Source organism: Alexandromys fortis, unplaced genomic scaffold (assembly GCF_014885135.2).
Source record: "Alexandromys fortis isolate MF-2015 unplaced genomic scaffold, M_Fortis_MF-2015_v1.1 scaffold_190, whole genome shotgun sequence".
In the NCBI taxonomy this organism is placed as follows: Eukaryota; Metazoa; Chordata; class Mammalia; order Rodentia; family Cricetidae; genus Alexandromys; species Alexandromys fortis.
This window is the reverse complement of record NW_026068059.1, coordinates 1,909,441-1,924,266: the sequence shown is the minus strand read 5'-3', so window position 1 is coordinate 1,924,266 and position 14,826 is coordinate 1,909,441. Positions and strand designations below refer to the sequence as shown.

The 14,826-nt window shown below is 50.0% G+C and overlaps 1 protein-coding gene across 1 annotated transcript in view; it reads left to right on the top strand.

Moving 5' to 3' along the window:
* Positions 1–3,638: 3,638 nt before the first annotated feature.
* Positions 3,639–14,826, top strand: part of Pou2f3 (POU class 2 homeobox 3) — an 83,129-nt gene continuing 71,941 nt past the window's right edge. Inside the window, exon 1 of the mRNA XM_050120113.1 lies at positions 3,639–3,665. Coding sequence (XP_049976070.1) covers positions 3,639–3,665 — 27 coding nt within the window. The remainder of the gene's footprint in view (positions 3,666–14,826) is intronic.

Genomic DNA, 14,826 nt, shown 5'->3' with positions numbered 1-14,826 from the left:
GTGCTGGACTGGTAGGCCTAAATCTAAACCCTAACCTTACCATCTACTGGTTGTATTAATCTCCCTGAATCTCAGTTTTCTCATCTATAAGTAGGGGCTAATAACTTTTCATCTAAATGACAGTGGACTTAAAATTCAATGGACAAAGAAACAAAAAAGATGCCCTGTGGGGCCTGGAGACATAGCTTGGTGGCGGATATGCTTATTTTGCAAACACAAGAGCCCAAATTCCATCTCCAGAGTCTATGTAATCCCACCGGCCAGCTAGCCTCTCTTGCAGTTCCAAGTCAGGGCAATGATAGGCCCTGACCCAAGAAATAGGGTCTTTTAAGGAATAGGTCAATAAATAATGACCCTTGAGGTTCCTCTAGCCTATGTGCACACCCATACACACCCACACATGCACGCACAGGTACGCACACACAGGAACACACGAACACAAAGATGTTATTTTCAACATGGAGCACAGTTCTCCATACTAGGGGAGCACATACTACTAATTGATAAGTAAAGAGATGAACAATAGCTAAAATGATATTTGTCAACTTCACCCCCTCCCCGTCTTATCTCCCTCCCTCCAAATCTCTGGAACTTTTAAGCTTTGCTTCCAACAGTGAACTCCCAAGATCCTGTCTCCTCCTCAGTGCTTACCTCCCAGAGAGCTCTATAAACTGCCCACCCCACTAACACACACACACACACACACACACACACACACACACACACAAGCACACATACACACACCCCAATCCCAGAATCCTAGGTAGTTTTTTTTTTTTTTTTTTTTTGGTTTTTCGAGACAGGGTTTCTCTGTGGCTTTGGAGCCTGTCCTGGAACTAGCTCTGTAGACCAGGCTGGTCTCGAACTCACGGAGATCCGCCTGCCTCTGCCTCCCGAGTGCTGGGATTAAAGGCGTGCGCCACCATCGCCCGGCCCTAGGTAGTTCTTGAACATTGGCAGATATAAACTTCTCTGACTTCTGGAATACTAAAGCGCAGAGAAAAAGCAACAAGATTCCACTTGGGGGAAAAGCAAACCGGCAACAGATCCTAGATAGTGGTGAGCCAGACCCTGAGCGCACAGGGCCATGCAAATATATGCAAATAGGGAGCTGGGACTCAGGAGCACACGACGGATTTGGAGCAGGGGCTTCTCTGGGATGATGGCAGCCTAGTGCAGCAGATTACACCTTGAGCACAGGGAAGAAGCCAAATAAGGAAAGGACGGGGGTAAGGAAGGAAGGGACAGACTGAGAATGTCCTAAGTGGGCCTTCCAGGGTCACTCGGACCTCCAAAAGCCCTTGCTGATCTCTTTCCAAGAGCAGAAGAAAGAAAAAGAAAAGTCCCTTCCTTCTTGCCAGGAAAGGCAGGTGAGTTTGACTAGGACAGGCAGTTTGCCCAGCCCTGAAGACTCGCTTATGCCCTCCCATCTCCTCTACTTGGCACTGATGTCTGGTGTGTCCAGCATTGTTCCAGGACCTGAAGACAACAGAACGAAGCATCCAGTCGGGAAACAAAGCAGCAAACAAATAAAAAACCTAAGAAGTGAGCTAAGAAGGGCCCACACCGCCCTCCTTCACACAGGCTAGGACGCTCTAACTATGTCCAGCATCTTGCTTGCATGATGCATGATGCCCAATGCAGGGAGCAAAAACAGAGGGAGGAGCATCTCCTTCTCCCCAGCGCCAGACCCCTTCCAGCTGCAAAGAGAGGGGGCATTTGAATCATTCACTGGACAAAACAGAGCAGTGCTGTGGAACAAAAAGTTTCTGTTCTTGGTGTTATGGGCTATGTGACATGGCAAGTTAAATTCCTTAAGCCTCAGTGTTCCCATCAGTGTGAAATAGAAATCATGGTACTTCAGGGTGTGGTGGCGCACACCTTTAATCCCAGCACTCAGGAGGCAGAGGCAGGCAGATCTCTGTGAGTTGGAGGCCAGCCTGGTTTATAGAGTGGGTTCTGGGACAGTCAGGGTTACGCAGAAAGACCCAGGGGGAAATAAATAAATAAATAAATAAATAAATAAATAAATAAATAAATCATGGTACTATTCACAAGGTTTAATGCGTGCTAGATTCAGGAGGATGGAACTTAAAGGCCTAGACTACATAAGGTGACTCTATTTCAAAACCAGAGCAGACAGTCTGGGAATATAGCTCAGAGCTTGCTTTACGTGTGGAAACGTCTTGATTTGGAGCCTGTGGCAATTCAAAATAATAATGATAATGGCATTAGAGATGCTTTTAACGTTTTTCAGTACCATACCCAGTCAAGAGTGGAAGCACAGTAAACTTGGGGTGTCATGAATGGACATCTCAGGAGGAAAGAACATTATATAAAAGGCCTAGAGGCAGAAAAGCCCAAAGCCAGCCTGGGAAATGGCCTGGGACCAGGGTAGTGGGGATCCTGTCTGAAGAGGAAATGGGAAGTGAGGCTCTGCCCTCTGTCTACGCGTGGCTTTCAGAGCTGGCTGGACGTTTCCTGAGCCAGAGTCACTAATTAACATCTGAAGAGTAAGAAGTCTTCTACCCCTGCAGGGTGCCCTGGAATCCGAGTCCCGGCTCTAGCGCTTGGGAATTACGGGCTTTGGATAATTCATTTCCAGTCCCAGGAAGGTGAACTTAAGAACAGCTGCTGGCATTGGCGAATATTCGCCACGTCCTTCTCTCTCATAGCCTGGGACCGGAGTGGGTGACAGCGGGGAAGGGGCCGGCCTGCCTATCTAGAAAGGGTGAGGAGAAGCTGCTGCAGTCTAGATCTTAACACTGACGAGGGTAAGCCACGGGGAACCAGCCCGGTTTGGTCGCCTGCTTAGCCCTGATAGATACCAGTTTTACACAGGCCCCGTTTTACAGATGCTTAAAATGAGGTCAGAGAGGTGAACAGTACGACTCAAGCCACAGGGGTGGTAAACGGTTGGAAAGGAGGATTGTAAGACCATTCGCAGCATCCCCTTAGCTTCTCCAGACTCTTACGGATTCTCCGTAGCACTGTTTACTTTTCTTGAGCCCAACCAGGCAGAAACCTGGGGTTCCCCAAAAGGGCAAGCTACCCCAGTAGTCTGAGCCGCTGAGGGCGTGATGGGGAGGGACTGCCAGGCGGGGTCTCGACAGACAGGTGTTCCTCAGGGCCGGGACCCGCCCCGGCAGCACCTCGACACCCCTCTCCTGGCCCCCAGCTCCATGTATGCAAATCGCTGTTTTGCATGGGCTCAAGGCCAAGCGCGGGGGCCCTGCCAGGGGGCGTGGCCGAGGCCCCCGCCCCGTGCCGCGTGCTCACCTGGGGAGTGTGCTAAACCTGGTCGCGGAGTGCTGCCCCAGCCGGAGCAGCTGAGCGCGCGACTGAGGTGGCAGCGGCTACCGCAGTGGCGGCAGCTGCGGCGGCAGAGGGCGGGAGGAAGGAGACCCTGGCTTCTCCGGGGGCCAGGCTGGGGCAGCCGCGAGGGACCTGGGGGGGCGCTGGTTTTGGCCCCGCCTGGGGCAGGATGGTGAATCTGGAGCCCATGCACACAGGTGAGGGGCGGAGGGAGTGAGCTCCGACAGGTGTCACCGCGAGTGGGAAGGGACCAAGGACAAGGACACCATTGCACCGCTCGAGGCACTGTGAGGGGCTAACTCCCCGGTGGCCAGGAGAGGGCGATGTGGATAGCGGGCCCTTTTGGGCGGGTGAGGATAGGTAGATGTTGGGGGCAGGGAGGGGGTAAAAGAGGCAAGTTTGGAATATGAAGCCTTGGAGAACAATAACGAGGTGCATGAAGTTCCAGAAACCTTAGATCTGGGAAGTTAGACAGTGCGTGGGACTTGGGTGTGCTGAAGTGCTGGAGTCCCAGGAGCTTGCAGATGGGTGGTTCACTCACTCAGTTAGGGTGTGGACCTGGGAGTGCGTACGTGTATCCACATGCTGCGTGTTTGGTGTCCGGGCACCTGTGTGAAATGCAGGCAAAGTGGGCATGGGGGGTGCCTAGGGGAAATGCTAGTAGGGCGGAGCAAAACCAAAGTCGCACCTGGGGCAGATGCCACGCCACAGGATCGTCCATTGATTAGGACTTGTGCAAGCATGTGTTTGTGTGTGTCGGGAGTATCTGACTGTCCCCAGCATGTGTTGGGAGAATTGGTGGAGCAAACCCCAAGGAACCTAATGAGTCTTGGACCACACGTGTTCCAGATGTGTCTGGATGTGTTGCAGGTGTGTCCACTCACGTTATCCATCTGCGCTATGGGTTCAGTGTATAGTAAGCCTGTATCCCAGAGGGGATGGTGACAGACACCTCTGAGCACGATATCTCACAACCTCCTTTCCGGAGGAATAAGAGCCCTGGAAACGAAAAGGCCAGGAATGGACAAATGAGAGCTGGGTGTGGAGAGACCAGGACCCATCATCATTCTCTGGGCCTTCCATTCACAGCTGGGCTAAGGATGCTACTAAGCTAAAGGGTTGGACTTGGTGATGTGGGTTGAGGTGGGAAGGACTGATGTTCTGATTAGCTGCCTGAGGTGTTGAGCAAGAAGCAGAATTAAAGTGGAAAAAAAAAAAAAGCTGGACCTAAGTTAGCCACTCAAAGCCTAGCCCCTTACCTCTGTCATACACAGTGCAGGAACCAAGTAATTTTTCTTTAGGACTTCAGGTTGCTGCAGAGATTATGTTAATTGCTCTAGAGAGCAGGGAGGTGGGGGGGGGGAGAGAAAGCAGATCTTCTGACCCACTGCGCAAAGCAAAACAAGCTAGATCTTCCTGTCTCCCACCGTTCCCGGAAACAGGTATCAGTGGGGGCCCAAAGGGGCCATGATTCCTAGTTCACTTCCCAGCAGGGCTAAGTGCAAGGGTAGCTGGCAGAGAGATGCTGGCACCCAGTGCCTGGTGCCCCAGGATTTGCCAGGAAGGACTAGGTGAGGCTGAAGGAGCCATCCAACTGGGTGTCGTCCAGTGTCTGAAAAAGTTCTCAGATCCAAAGTGCTACAGCGGAACTGAAAGTAGCTGGGGACAGGGCCTCTGGGGGAGGCATTTCATCCCTCATTTCCTATCAGGAAGGCCAGTGTTCAAATGGGAATTAGTCTTAGCCAAAGGTAGCTCAGTAGAAAGTGGGGAGTTCTTTAGAACCAAGATCAGGGACTTCCTGGGGGGTTTCCACCTCCCTCTCCTACCGGAGGTTCTGCCTGGGGAAGTGGGAGGAGGTGGAACAGCTGGATCCTGGTAGGGGAGCAGCCTGGGAGCTGGGAGGACCTGGTGGAGAGCAGGAAGGGAGAGGTTGGGAAGAGAAGGCCAAGACCCTCCACCCATGCTAGCCCCTCGTTGATGCTTCTCAGAGACCCATACACCCCGCTGCTTGGCATTGCTGTGAGCAGAGTGTGCTGAACCCCCCCCAAAGTGGGGTGCTTCCTCCAGATGGGGGTTCACCAACCTTTGTGCTCATTGCCTGATTTATCTCTCCAATTGTCTTGAAGGTCTGCTTGCCATATTCTTTTGCCAGTTCCCCCAGGTTGTTGGTCTTCCTCCACATCACTCATGATGTCTTGGCCCCTCTGTGGTGTGTGCTCACCTCTCAGTGACATAGCCAAAAGTTCTCTGGGTTTGGAGTTTTCTGTGCTGTGCTTACTTTCTCAGCTTCATTATTGTTTGTTTAGTTTTGTTTTGTTTGTTTGTTTTTGGTTTGAGACAGGATTCCTCTGTAGCTTTGGAGCCTGTCCTGGAACTAGCTCTTGTAGACCAGGCTGGCCTCAAACTCACAGAGATCCGCCTGCTTCTGCCTCCCAAGTGCTGGGATTAAAGGTGTGTGCCACCACTGCCCGGTGACGTCATTATTTTTTGGGACAAGGTCTTGCCACATAGCTCAGGTTTATCTCAAGCTCAAATTAATTCTCCTGCCTCGGCTTCCCCAGTTCTTGGAGTACAGGCATAAGCCACTATGCCAAGCTGTTGAGGTCTTTGTAGGTCTTTTTCGTGTGGTCCCTGCTGTGTGTGTGGAGGGAGGGATCCCCTTCTTTCTTTGGATTGTCTCATAGTCTCCTCCCCTGGGTAGGTCTCTGAAGCCTAGCTCCTCTTTCCTTTAGTCCCTCCATAGTAATCCTATATTCTGCTGTCCCTTAAATGTCCCCTGGAATTCCCAACTCCAGGCCCTTAAGGAAGCCTCCTGGTTGGTTTCCTGGAGTAGTATCAGTGTGGAAGGAGGCTGATAGCCGTCCCCTAGCATGGACATAGACTTGCTCCTGGGTCCCCTTTCAGAGGGCTTCATAATTGTGAGAGCCTGGGGACAATCTCTGATTCCGGTGTGCCACAGCCTCCACGCTGTGTTCTTATAGAACCTTTCATTGAGGAGCCTGGAGATCTGAGCAAGTAGGGCGGGAGTTCTCAGATAGAGAGGGGCTTCCTGCGCTCAAGCCTCAAGGGATGGACCAGAGCCGATCAGCTAGGAAGGAAGAGAGGTGGTGTAGTCAGCCAGAGGGTCCCCGTGTCTGGCCTTGTGGGTCTTTCTGTTTCTCACTGTCAAATGGGGGAGGGAGACGGAGTGTCTGAGACCTGTGCTAGCCGGAGCTCAGGAATGCTATTCCCATCAAAAGGCCTGTCAGAGGGAGGGAGAAGAAAAAAAGTCTACAGCAGAATAGTTGGAGCCTTGGCTGGCTCAGTAGTGGCACTGGAGGGTCCTAGGAAGGCCCCCTTGTGGAGGGACCCACAAAAGCAAGTGTTTGAGAAAAGAACCAAGGACAGGAATAGGGAGAACAGTAGAGAGGGGTGGGGCTCCCATTTGCTCAGAATAACCTGGACTCAGGAGGACACTGCCCGTGCCCACCTCAAGAGAGCACTGCCTTTGGGTGCTCGTGTTTCTAGATACCGACAAGGGGAACTACTTCTGACCAGACCTCAGGAAAGCCAGGCCATCTTCACTCTCTGACAGTGCTAGATGAGGCAGATTGGGGTCTACTTGAGGTATCTGGGCGCTTACACTCAGCAGCTGAGCCTCCTCAGGGAAGGGAGGGTGGCAGAGAGCCGACTCAGACAGACTAAGATAAGAACGTAGCCGAGCTGGCCCCACCCCACATCTCTCTCACTCACCCCCGGCGGTGCTGTCGGACAGGTGAAGGGTTACTGCCAACGTCTCAGGGAGTTTCGGTGTTGGCCCATTTTTAGGCTGAGACCCAAGGATCCGTCCCACCCATCAGCATCAGCCTCCTACCCAACAAGAACAGGTTCTTAGCATCTGAGCTTGCTGGGGACTGACGGAGGGAGAAGGTTTCCAGGTTAGCTCTCCCTGCCCCTCACGAAGCCCCTCCCCCCTCCCCCACCTGGAGAGTCAGGCTGTCACCTGGTCAAGGCAGAATGAGCGGACTTGGATGTCTTTAGAAATAACTTTTGGACACGATTAAGACTAAGTTCCAAGTTTATTTAAAGGACAAGGGAGAGACTTCCTGGTGGTTGGAGGAAATGGGTGTTGGAGGAAAGTTGGGGTGACGGGCAACAGAATAAGGCTCAGCTCAAAAAGCTACCTGTTTCAGCCAATCCTCATGGTGCAGGCATGTATTCCCAGCTAGTCCTGGAAGGCTGAAACAGGAAGAGCATAAGTTCAAGTCCTGCGTGACCTAGAGTGAGTTCAAGGCTAGCCTGGGCAACATTGAGACCCTGCCTGAAAATAAGGAGAGCTCTGGGGATATCTCAATGGTAGCAGAAGTAGGACCCTGGTTCTATTCTCAGTAGCGCACACACCATGTTGTCTGTTTAAATGTCCGGAGTTTGGAATAAGTTGATTTAGTAACTCTGATTGTCTTCATGTTTTCGCTGTCCCTCAAGCTTTTCCTGTCCCCATGAGCAGTTTTCCTCTGATGTGGAATCTAGAGAATTCTAGTGGCTTCCTTGGTGAAGGACAGTTACAGAGACGCAAGACTGAAAGCCATCGACTTCCCAGGGAATCGGGAAGGGATAAGGAAGGGGGATGGCCAGGATGCAAGAGGGGACTGGAACTAGTGTCTACGGCAATGCGATTTAGTAGGCACCCTTCACTCCCTTTCATCATCTCATTTAATCTTGTCCACGCCCCCTGGGAGGTGTGTTCAGCATCCCTGGTTCTGGGGGAGAAACTTCACACTCCCATTTGTAGCTAAGGTCCCCTGGCTAATGATGGTATTGGCATACACTCTGGTTTGTCTGCTGCCAAAACCTGCGCTCTGAAGTCCTTACTTGTGGCTCTGCTAAAGCAGGTTCAAAACCAGCAGAGGGAGAGACTTTCCCTCCTGTGACTTCTCAGCAGGCTCCGGTTTGGGGCTTTTTCTCTGCACTTCAGAGGAATCCCAGCGGTGATGGATGTTAGGCTTTACCCAGCTCCAAGCTGGGACAAAGGGAAGCCCATTTTCCCAGGAGTCGCAAATGAACAGAGGCCCCTGCCAGTTCTGTATATGCTTGCATATACTACTGTCTGGAAAATGAACATCTGCAGCAAGAAAAGCTAAGGTTCAAGGGAAGCCGCCCAAATGCAGAGCAGAGGGGGCGTTCCTGAGACTTCATGACCCCCTCCCCAGTGCAGCAAGGCTGCCTAGGAAGACCCTACCGAGCTCTTACTATATACCTGGGTGTCTTCCTTCTTTTAAGTGTCCTCAAAACCATAGGGACTCCTAGGGTGGCCTTATTTCTTCCCCTACTTCTGGTGCATTTGCTGGTGTCTGCATCGCTGCTTTGCCTGGCACCACAGTTACTTCCTTACAGAGCCGTAAATAGATTTAAGAACTACACACATTAGTGCCATACCAAAAAGAAAGGGCTGGCGCTTTCTCTCCTCTTTTCCTGGGGCAGAGGTCCACTCTTTTCCCTCATCCTGATCATCTCCAGACCTCCAATGTCTACAGTGCCAACAGCCTGATTACCTGATGCAAATTAAGGCTGCCTCCTTGACTGGGATTGGCTGAGGAGCATCATATGCAAATGAACTCACCAAGACTTTATCTCGTTTGAAAGAGTTAAAGTGCTGCCCCGAGAAGAGGGTGCGGTGGGGGGGGGGGGGTCCATACAATTTGAATAAAATATTCTCTGTCTTAAACGGCCAGATTTGGACGGTTTAATTAGGAGAGGAGCTGAGAGAGCTAGTTCAAAGTTGCCTCTTTCTGTCCCTCAGCTGACCAGGGAGGAGATTTAGGGCCTCTTAGGTGGTGGCAGCCTTCTATTATGGGTAAATGTTTAATCTATTGCCATGGGGCAGAAAGGAGAGGCCAGAGCAGCAGCACTCGGACACTGACATGGGACCCTGAGCTGGTTTGCTTTCTCAACTGAGCAGTTTGGAGGAAAAAGAGGGAAGGGGAGGAGCCTCAAAGGGCAAGATCTCTGAAAAGGGTGGCAAGCAGTAGGATTTGATTCCCCAGGCAGTGCACTACCCTCTGAGAACCAGACAGCTGAATTGGGGATAGAAAGGTAAGAGGGGCAAACTTTGGTTAAAGTATGCTTACCTTCTTGGGTAGCCTTGTTATATAGAATGGGAAATGGAAGAGTATTGTTTGATTTGTATTTATCACGGTTTTATTATTTTTAAGGCAGTGTCTTCCTCTGTAAGTTGAAGGCTGGCCTGGAAGTTGTGATCTTCTTGACCTAGCCTCCTGAGTGCTGGGCTTTTAAGCATGTGCCACCCAGATTTCTATGAAATTTTAAGAAGATGCATTCCCCCAATTCCAAGTGAAATTAAGGGTGGGGATGGGCAGCTTCTAGGTCCTTATTCTTGTTAAATTTTATTCACTACGTCCAGGCAATGGAAGGGTGGTGATGGTTGAGGCAGACGATGATGAGAGACTGCAGTAGCTGTGGAGAAATGGAGGAAAGGTCAGGCTAGGAAACTAGCCCAGGAGGAGGGGATTTGCTCCTCCAGGCTGATGAATATTCTAGTGGCTGTGTGTTCAGGAATCAGGAATTTGAAAGTCTGATGGCTGCGGTAATTACACATTCATCCTCGCTGTTTAGTTAAAGTCACCTATGTCACAGCAAGAAAAATGGTGACCTGCTATTAAAATCAGTCGTGTTTTCCTTTCAGAGATCAAGATGAGTGGGGATGTTGCAGATTCAACGGATGCCCACAGCACCTTCAGCCAGGTGGAGTCAGGTAAGGTGTTCTCTTCTGGGGGTGAGTGGTTAGGAGACACTGCCCAGCACTGTGGTGTTGCTTCTTGCTTGGTGTTTCAGATCCCCAAGCTGGATCTCGGTCCCTGAGAGACTTGTCTGGAGATACCAAGGCCTGACTCTGGGGCCTTGGAGTAATAGATATTGACCTTAATAGAATAGGCCAGGAAGGAGCCAGAGCCTTGGGAACAAAGGACAAAAAGTTATCAGGGAGAGACTTGCAGTGTTGGACATCAAACCCAGGGCTTTGCACATGCTAAGCAAGCAGCATTCTACCACTGTATCCTGTGATGTGTGTGTGTGTACGCGCATGCATGTGCACGTGTGTGAGCACGCGCACAAGCACATTAAACCCAGAGCTTTGCTATGATAAGCAAATGCTCTTCCACTGAGCCATATTCCAGCTCTTTAATTTTATTTTGAGACAAGGGGTTGCTAAATCAACCAGACTGCTCTGAAACTCACTATGTAATGCAGGCTGGCCTCAAACCTGAGATCCTCCTGCCTCCGCCTCCTAGGAAGCTGGTATAAGCATATGTTTCATTTTTAAAAAAGACTTTATTTTTATTTTATTATTATGTGTTTATAATATGTATGCATGGGTGCATATGCACATGCCATGTGTGCATGAGTGGCTGTCAGAGGACAACGTTGCAGAATTTCTTCTGCCTCTATGCAGGTTCTGGGGATGGAACTCAAGTCCTGAGGCTTGCACAGCAAGCACCTTTATCCGCTGAGCCATCTCACTAGGCTACGATCCATGCCTTGATGTGCCGTTCTAACAGAGAAACAACCGGCTGTATTGCCAGCTCCAAAGAGAACCTGTCTTTGGTAGATGCAGACCAGGGTCTTCCATCCATGGTTCTTTTTCTGTTTGGTTGTTTTTTTCGAGATAGGGTTTCTCTGTGCAGCCCTGGCTGTCCTAGAATTGCCCTAGACTGGCCTCGAACTTACAGAGATCTACTGGTTTCTCCCTTTGAGTGCTGGGATCAAAGGCATGCGCTACCGCACCCGGCTTCCACCTAGGTTCTTAACAGTCTTTCGTAAAGAACTAAGCAAACGGGTCTGTGTACAAGCGTTGGCCTTCTGAATGTTCTGTGCGTAGCCAGTGTGTGAGCTCCAAGAGGGATTGGTGCCTGGGCATGACTTTGCCTTGTGAGGAGAAGAAAGGAGTCAGGAAAGAATTGAGATGTTTCTTTCTTCTCACTTGTTTCCACCATAGCCCAACCCTTGGTTTGAAAATGCAGCGTAATTAAAAAGAACTTGAAGAAAGATAACCAGGAAGATAACTTTAATAGCCTCCCAACAAGGCCCCAATTAGTGTTTCATCTGGATCATTAGAGACACAGAAGGGAGAAGGGGAAGGAATCGATGTCCTTGAAAACTAAAATCTTTGAACTGTTCTGGAACATTCTAGTTCTTGAAGCTAAGAGTGGCAGGAGAGCTGAGGAGGGAGTGTAGGCAGAGGCTGGTCTTCAGAATCCACTTGCTTCAGATTCTTCTGCTCTTTAGTTTAACACTGATCCGGTGTCATTTGTTTGGGTAGCAGTGGTGTAGAGCTACGGTCCTTATGGTCTGCTTTGTATAGAACAGCTGGACTAAAGAGTATGGACTAATTGCACCCATTTCTCAGGGTGTTGTTCGCCCCACTGTATTGGTGATTGAACTTAAGTACTTATGCATAGTGACCAAGCACTCTATAATTGAGCTATGTCCTTATTTACTATTTATCTATCTATCTATCTATCTATCTATCTATCTATCTATCTATCTATCTATCTATCTGTCTATCTATGGTGTTTTGCTAAGTTGTCCTTGAACTTGCTTTGCAGCTCAGGCTGGCCCCCAACTTACAATCTTCCTGTCTTAGCCTCGGCTGGGATTCCAGGCCTGTGTCATCATCAAGTCTGACTTGGGTCAGCTTGCTGGTGTCACATGTGTTACTAAGGTTGGTGGAGAAGGGTGATCTCATTCTAAATCTCCTCCAATCTCAAAAAGCCGAGATGAGCTCTGCTGACGGTTGCTGGGGGCTGTGCCTGTACTAATGCTCTCCCCTGGAGAAAAATGGAGTTTAGAGCAGTGGTTCTGGGGAAACTGGTTTTTTTTTTTTTTTTTTCCTGGAACCAACTCTGTTCCCCCAGGCTCTGTTGGGCAGGACACAGTTGAGCAGTGTCCACATGGACAAAGACCACCCTTATCGACAGAACCAGGCTTTGCTGTTAGTTATTCTGACCAAGGTGGGGGTCAGTGTGAGGAGTCAGAATGAGACACCCGAACCCCGACAATGAGAAGGAAGGTGAGGCTTCAACCGCAGGAGGAGGCCAGGAAGTCAGTGTGCTATGTGCTGCTTGGGCAAATTCTAATCTCCTATGTGAGACTAGGGGAGCTGTGTACCAAGAGGATGAAGGGAGAGGGCATCCGGGGATAAACTGGGACTATTGGAGGCATCCTGACGTGCTGACAACCTCTCCCGACTCTTGGCCTCTTCAGGAGGTAGACGTCTGAAGGGCATGGTTTCAAATCAAACAGACCTGGGATAAAGAGGGGGCCAACACGCGAGGCAGGGTGCAGGGGCGACGCCCCAATGGGCTGGTATCTCAGCAGCTATTGGTTGGAGGGGCGGAAGGACCTCCCGCAACAGGGTGCTGCATCTCTGTAACCAACGCTCAGAGGCTGAGACAAGAGGATTGACAGTTGGAGAGTTCAAGTCTAGTTCTGACTGTAAGGAGTTCCAGGCCAGCCTGGGCTACAGACTGAGTTCCCGCCTCTCCCTCCACATGGCCAAGAAAAAGCCTACAAATGAGCCACTTACTAGTTATCTGATTTAATCATTTATCCTTTTCACTAAGTGACAAGAGAAAATGGATGTTGTCTTAGAGTGTAGATTGCCAGCCAGCCAGCCAGCCGAGGTCAAAAGTCTATACCACTATCTTGTTTTTGTTTTATTTGAGACAAGGTCTCACTCTGCAGCTCTGGCTGTTCCATAACTGTACGTGTACTACTTGAGTAGACCAGGCTGTCTTTGGACCCACAGAGTGCTGGGATTAAAGGCCTGTGCCACTGAGCTTCGAGCTACCACTGTCTTTTTCCGTCACAGAAAGTGCAATGAAAAGTGCCTGTGGAGGTCAGAGGTCAGAAGAAGGTGTCAGATCCCCTGGAGCTAGAGTTTGGGTGTTAGGAATCAACCTAGGTTCTCAGTAAGAACAGCAAGGGCCCTTAACCACGGAGCAGGAGCTGCTGTCTCTCCTGCCCTTATCACCACCATGACTCTGTAACCCTGGGTAGTACTGCAAAGGGCCACAGGTGTCTGGGGTTCCCTTTCCCCTTCACCCAAGCAAGTGGGTCAGTTCCAGAAGTTGGTTTTGCTCTGCTTGCCAATCAAGAAGAGATTTTACCTGGGTCCTCTACTCCCGAGAGAGATAGTGTGCCTTCCACTTCCCATCTGCCCCTTCAGGGCTTCGCTCAATGGTAGGATTAATGCTTAGGTGATCCTAAATTAAGGGTAAGAAAAAGAAAGAAGTAGCTAATTAAAGTAAGCAAACTTCCTGGAAAGTCATTCTGACTCTTTTTTTTTTTTTTTTAAACCCGTGGAATGGAAAGCTTGTTACCAGTTACAATGGTTACCAACTAAGTTTAATGGTTTCCTTTGAAATTTTAAAAGACACATTCACCTCCCCAGCAGGGGCTGAGTTAATGGGTGGTTTGCCTCTGGGTTTTAAAGGAACTATAAGCAAAGATGACCTAGAAAAAGCCCTGTGTACTGGAGAGCACCCACAGTATTGTGTGAAACCCCTAGGGCATTAGGGCTGGGAGCTGGGAAAAGGAAGTGAGTTGTCAGGTCCACTCTGAGTTGGCGGGAATCTTTGGAGGGCTTTCTCGGACCTGCAGGGCAATTCATACTCCCCCCTTTTCTGCACAGCCGAGGACAGAATGCTCAGGACCTCAGATTCTCTTTTTTGCTGGCAACCAAGGAAGACTCTGGAAATCCTGTCTCCACATACCCCCCCAACTCCCTTCCGCAGCAGGCACTAGAGCCTACCTCCTCTGCATCCAGCTACTGACTTTTCGTTATTCCTATTACTTTCTCCCTGCGGCTATTTTGCCTTCACTCTGTTTTATTCATTTTGCAGCACTGGGGGTTGAACCTAGAGTATCAGACGTTCGAAGCAAGTGCGCTACCACTGAGCTATACCCCTAGCCATGTGTGCACCCTTGCAAATGCATGCACATGGAGCCCAGAGGACACATCTTTCCTCAGCTACTAACCACCTTGTTTTAATATAGGGTCTCTCGCTGGTTTGCTTAATCGGCTGGGCTAAGCTAGCCAGCAAGTCCCTAGGCTCTTCCTGTCTTGCATCTCTGTTCCAGCTCTGGGATTACAAGAGCATGCCACAATGTTTTATTATGGAGGTTCCGGGGATTGAATTCAGGTCCTGATGCTTATGTGGCAAGCACTTTACGAAGCCAACTGTCTGTCTGTCTGTCTGTCTGTCTGTTTGTTTTTGAGACAACCAGACTGGCCTGAAACTCACATAGCTCAGCAGGCCTGTACTTCAGGCAGACTCTCTGCTTCAGACTCTCATCTCCTCTTCTCAACAAAACAATTGAATAAAAATACAGTCTTACTGGAGCTGGAGAGGATGGTGCAGTGGCTAAGAGTACTGGCAGCTCTTCCGGAGGACTTGAGTTCAATTCCCAGCACCCACACGGTGCTTCACAACCATAGGAAACTCCAGTTCCAGA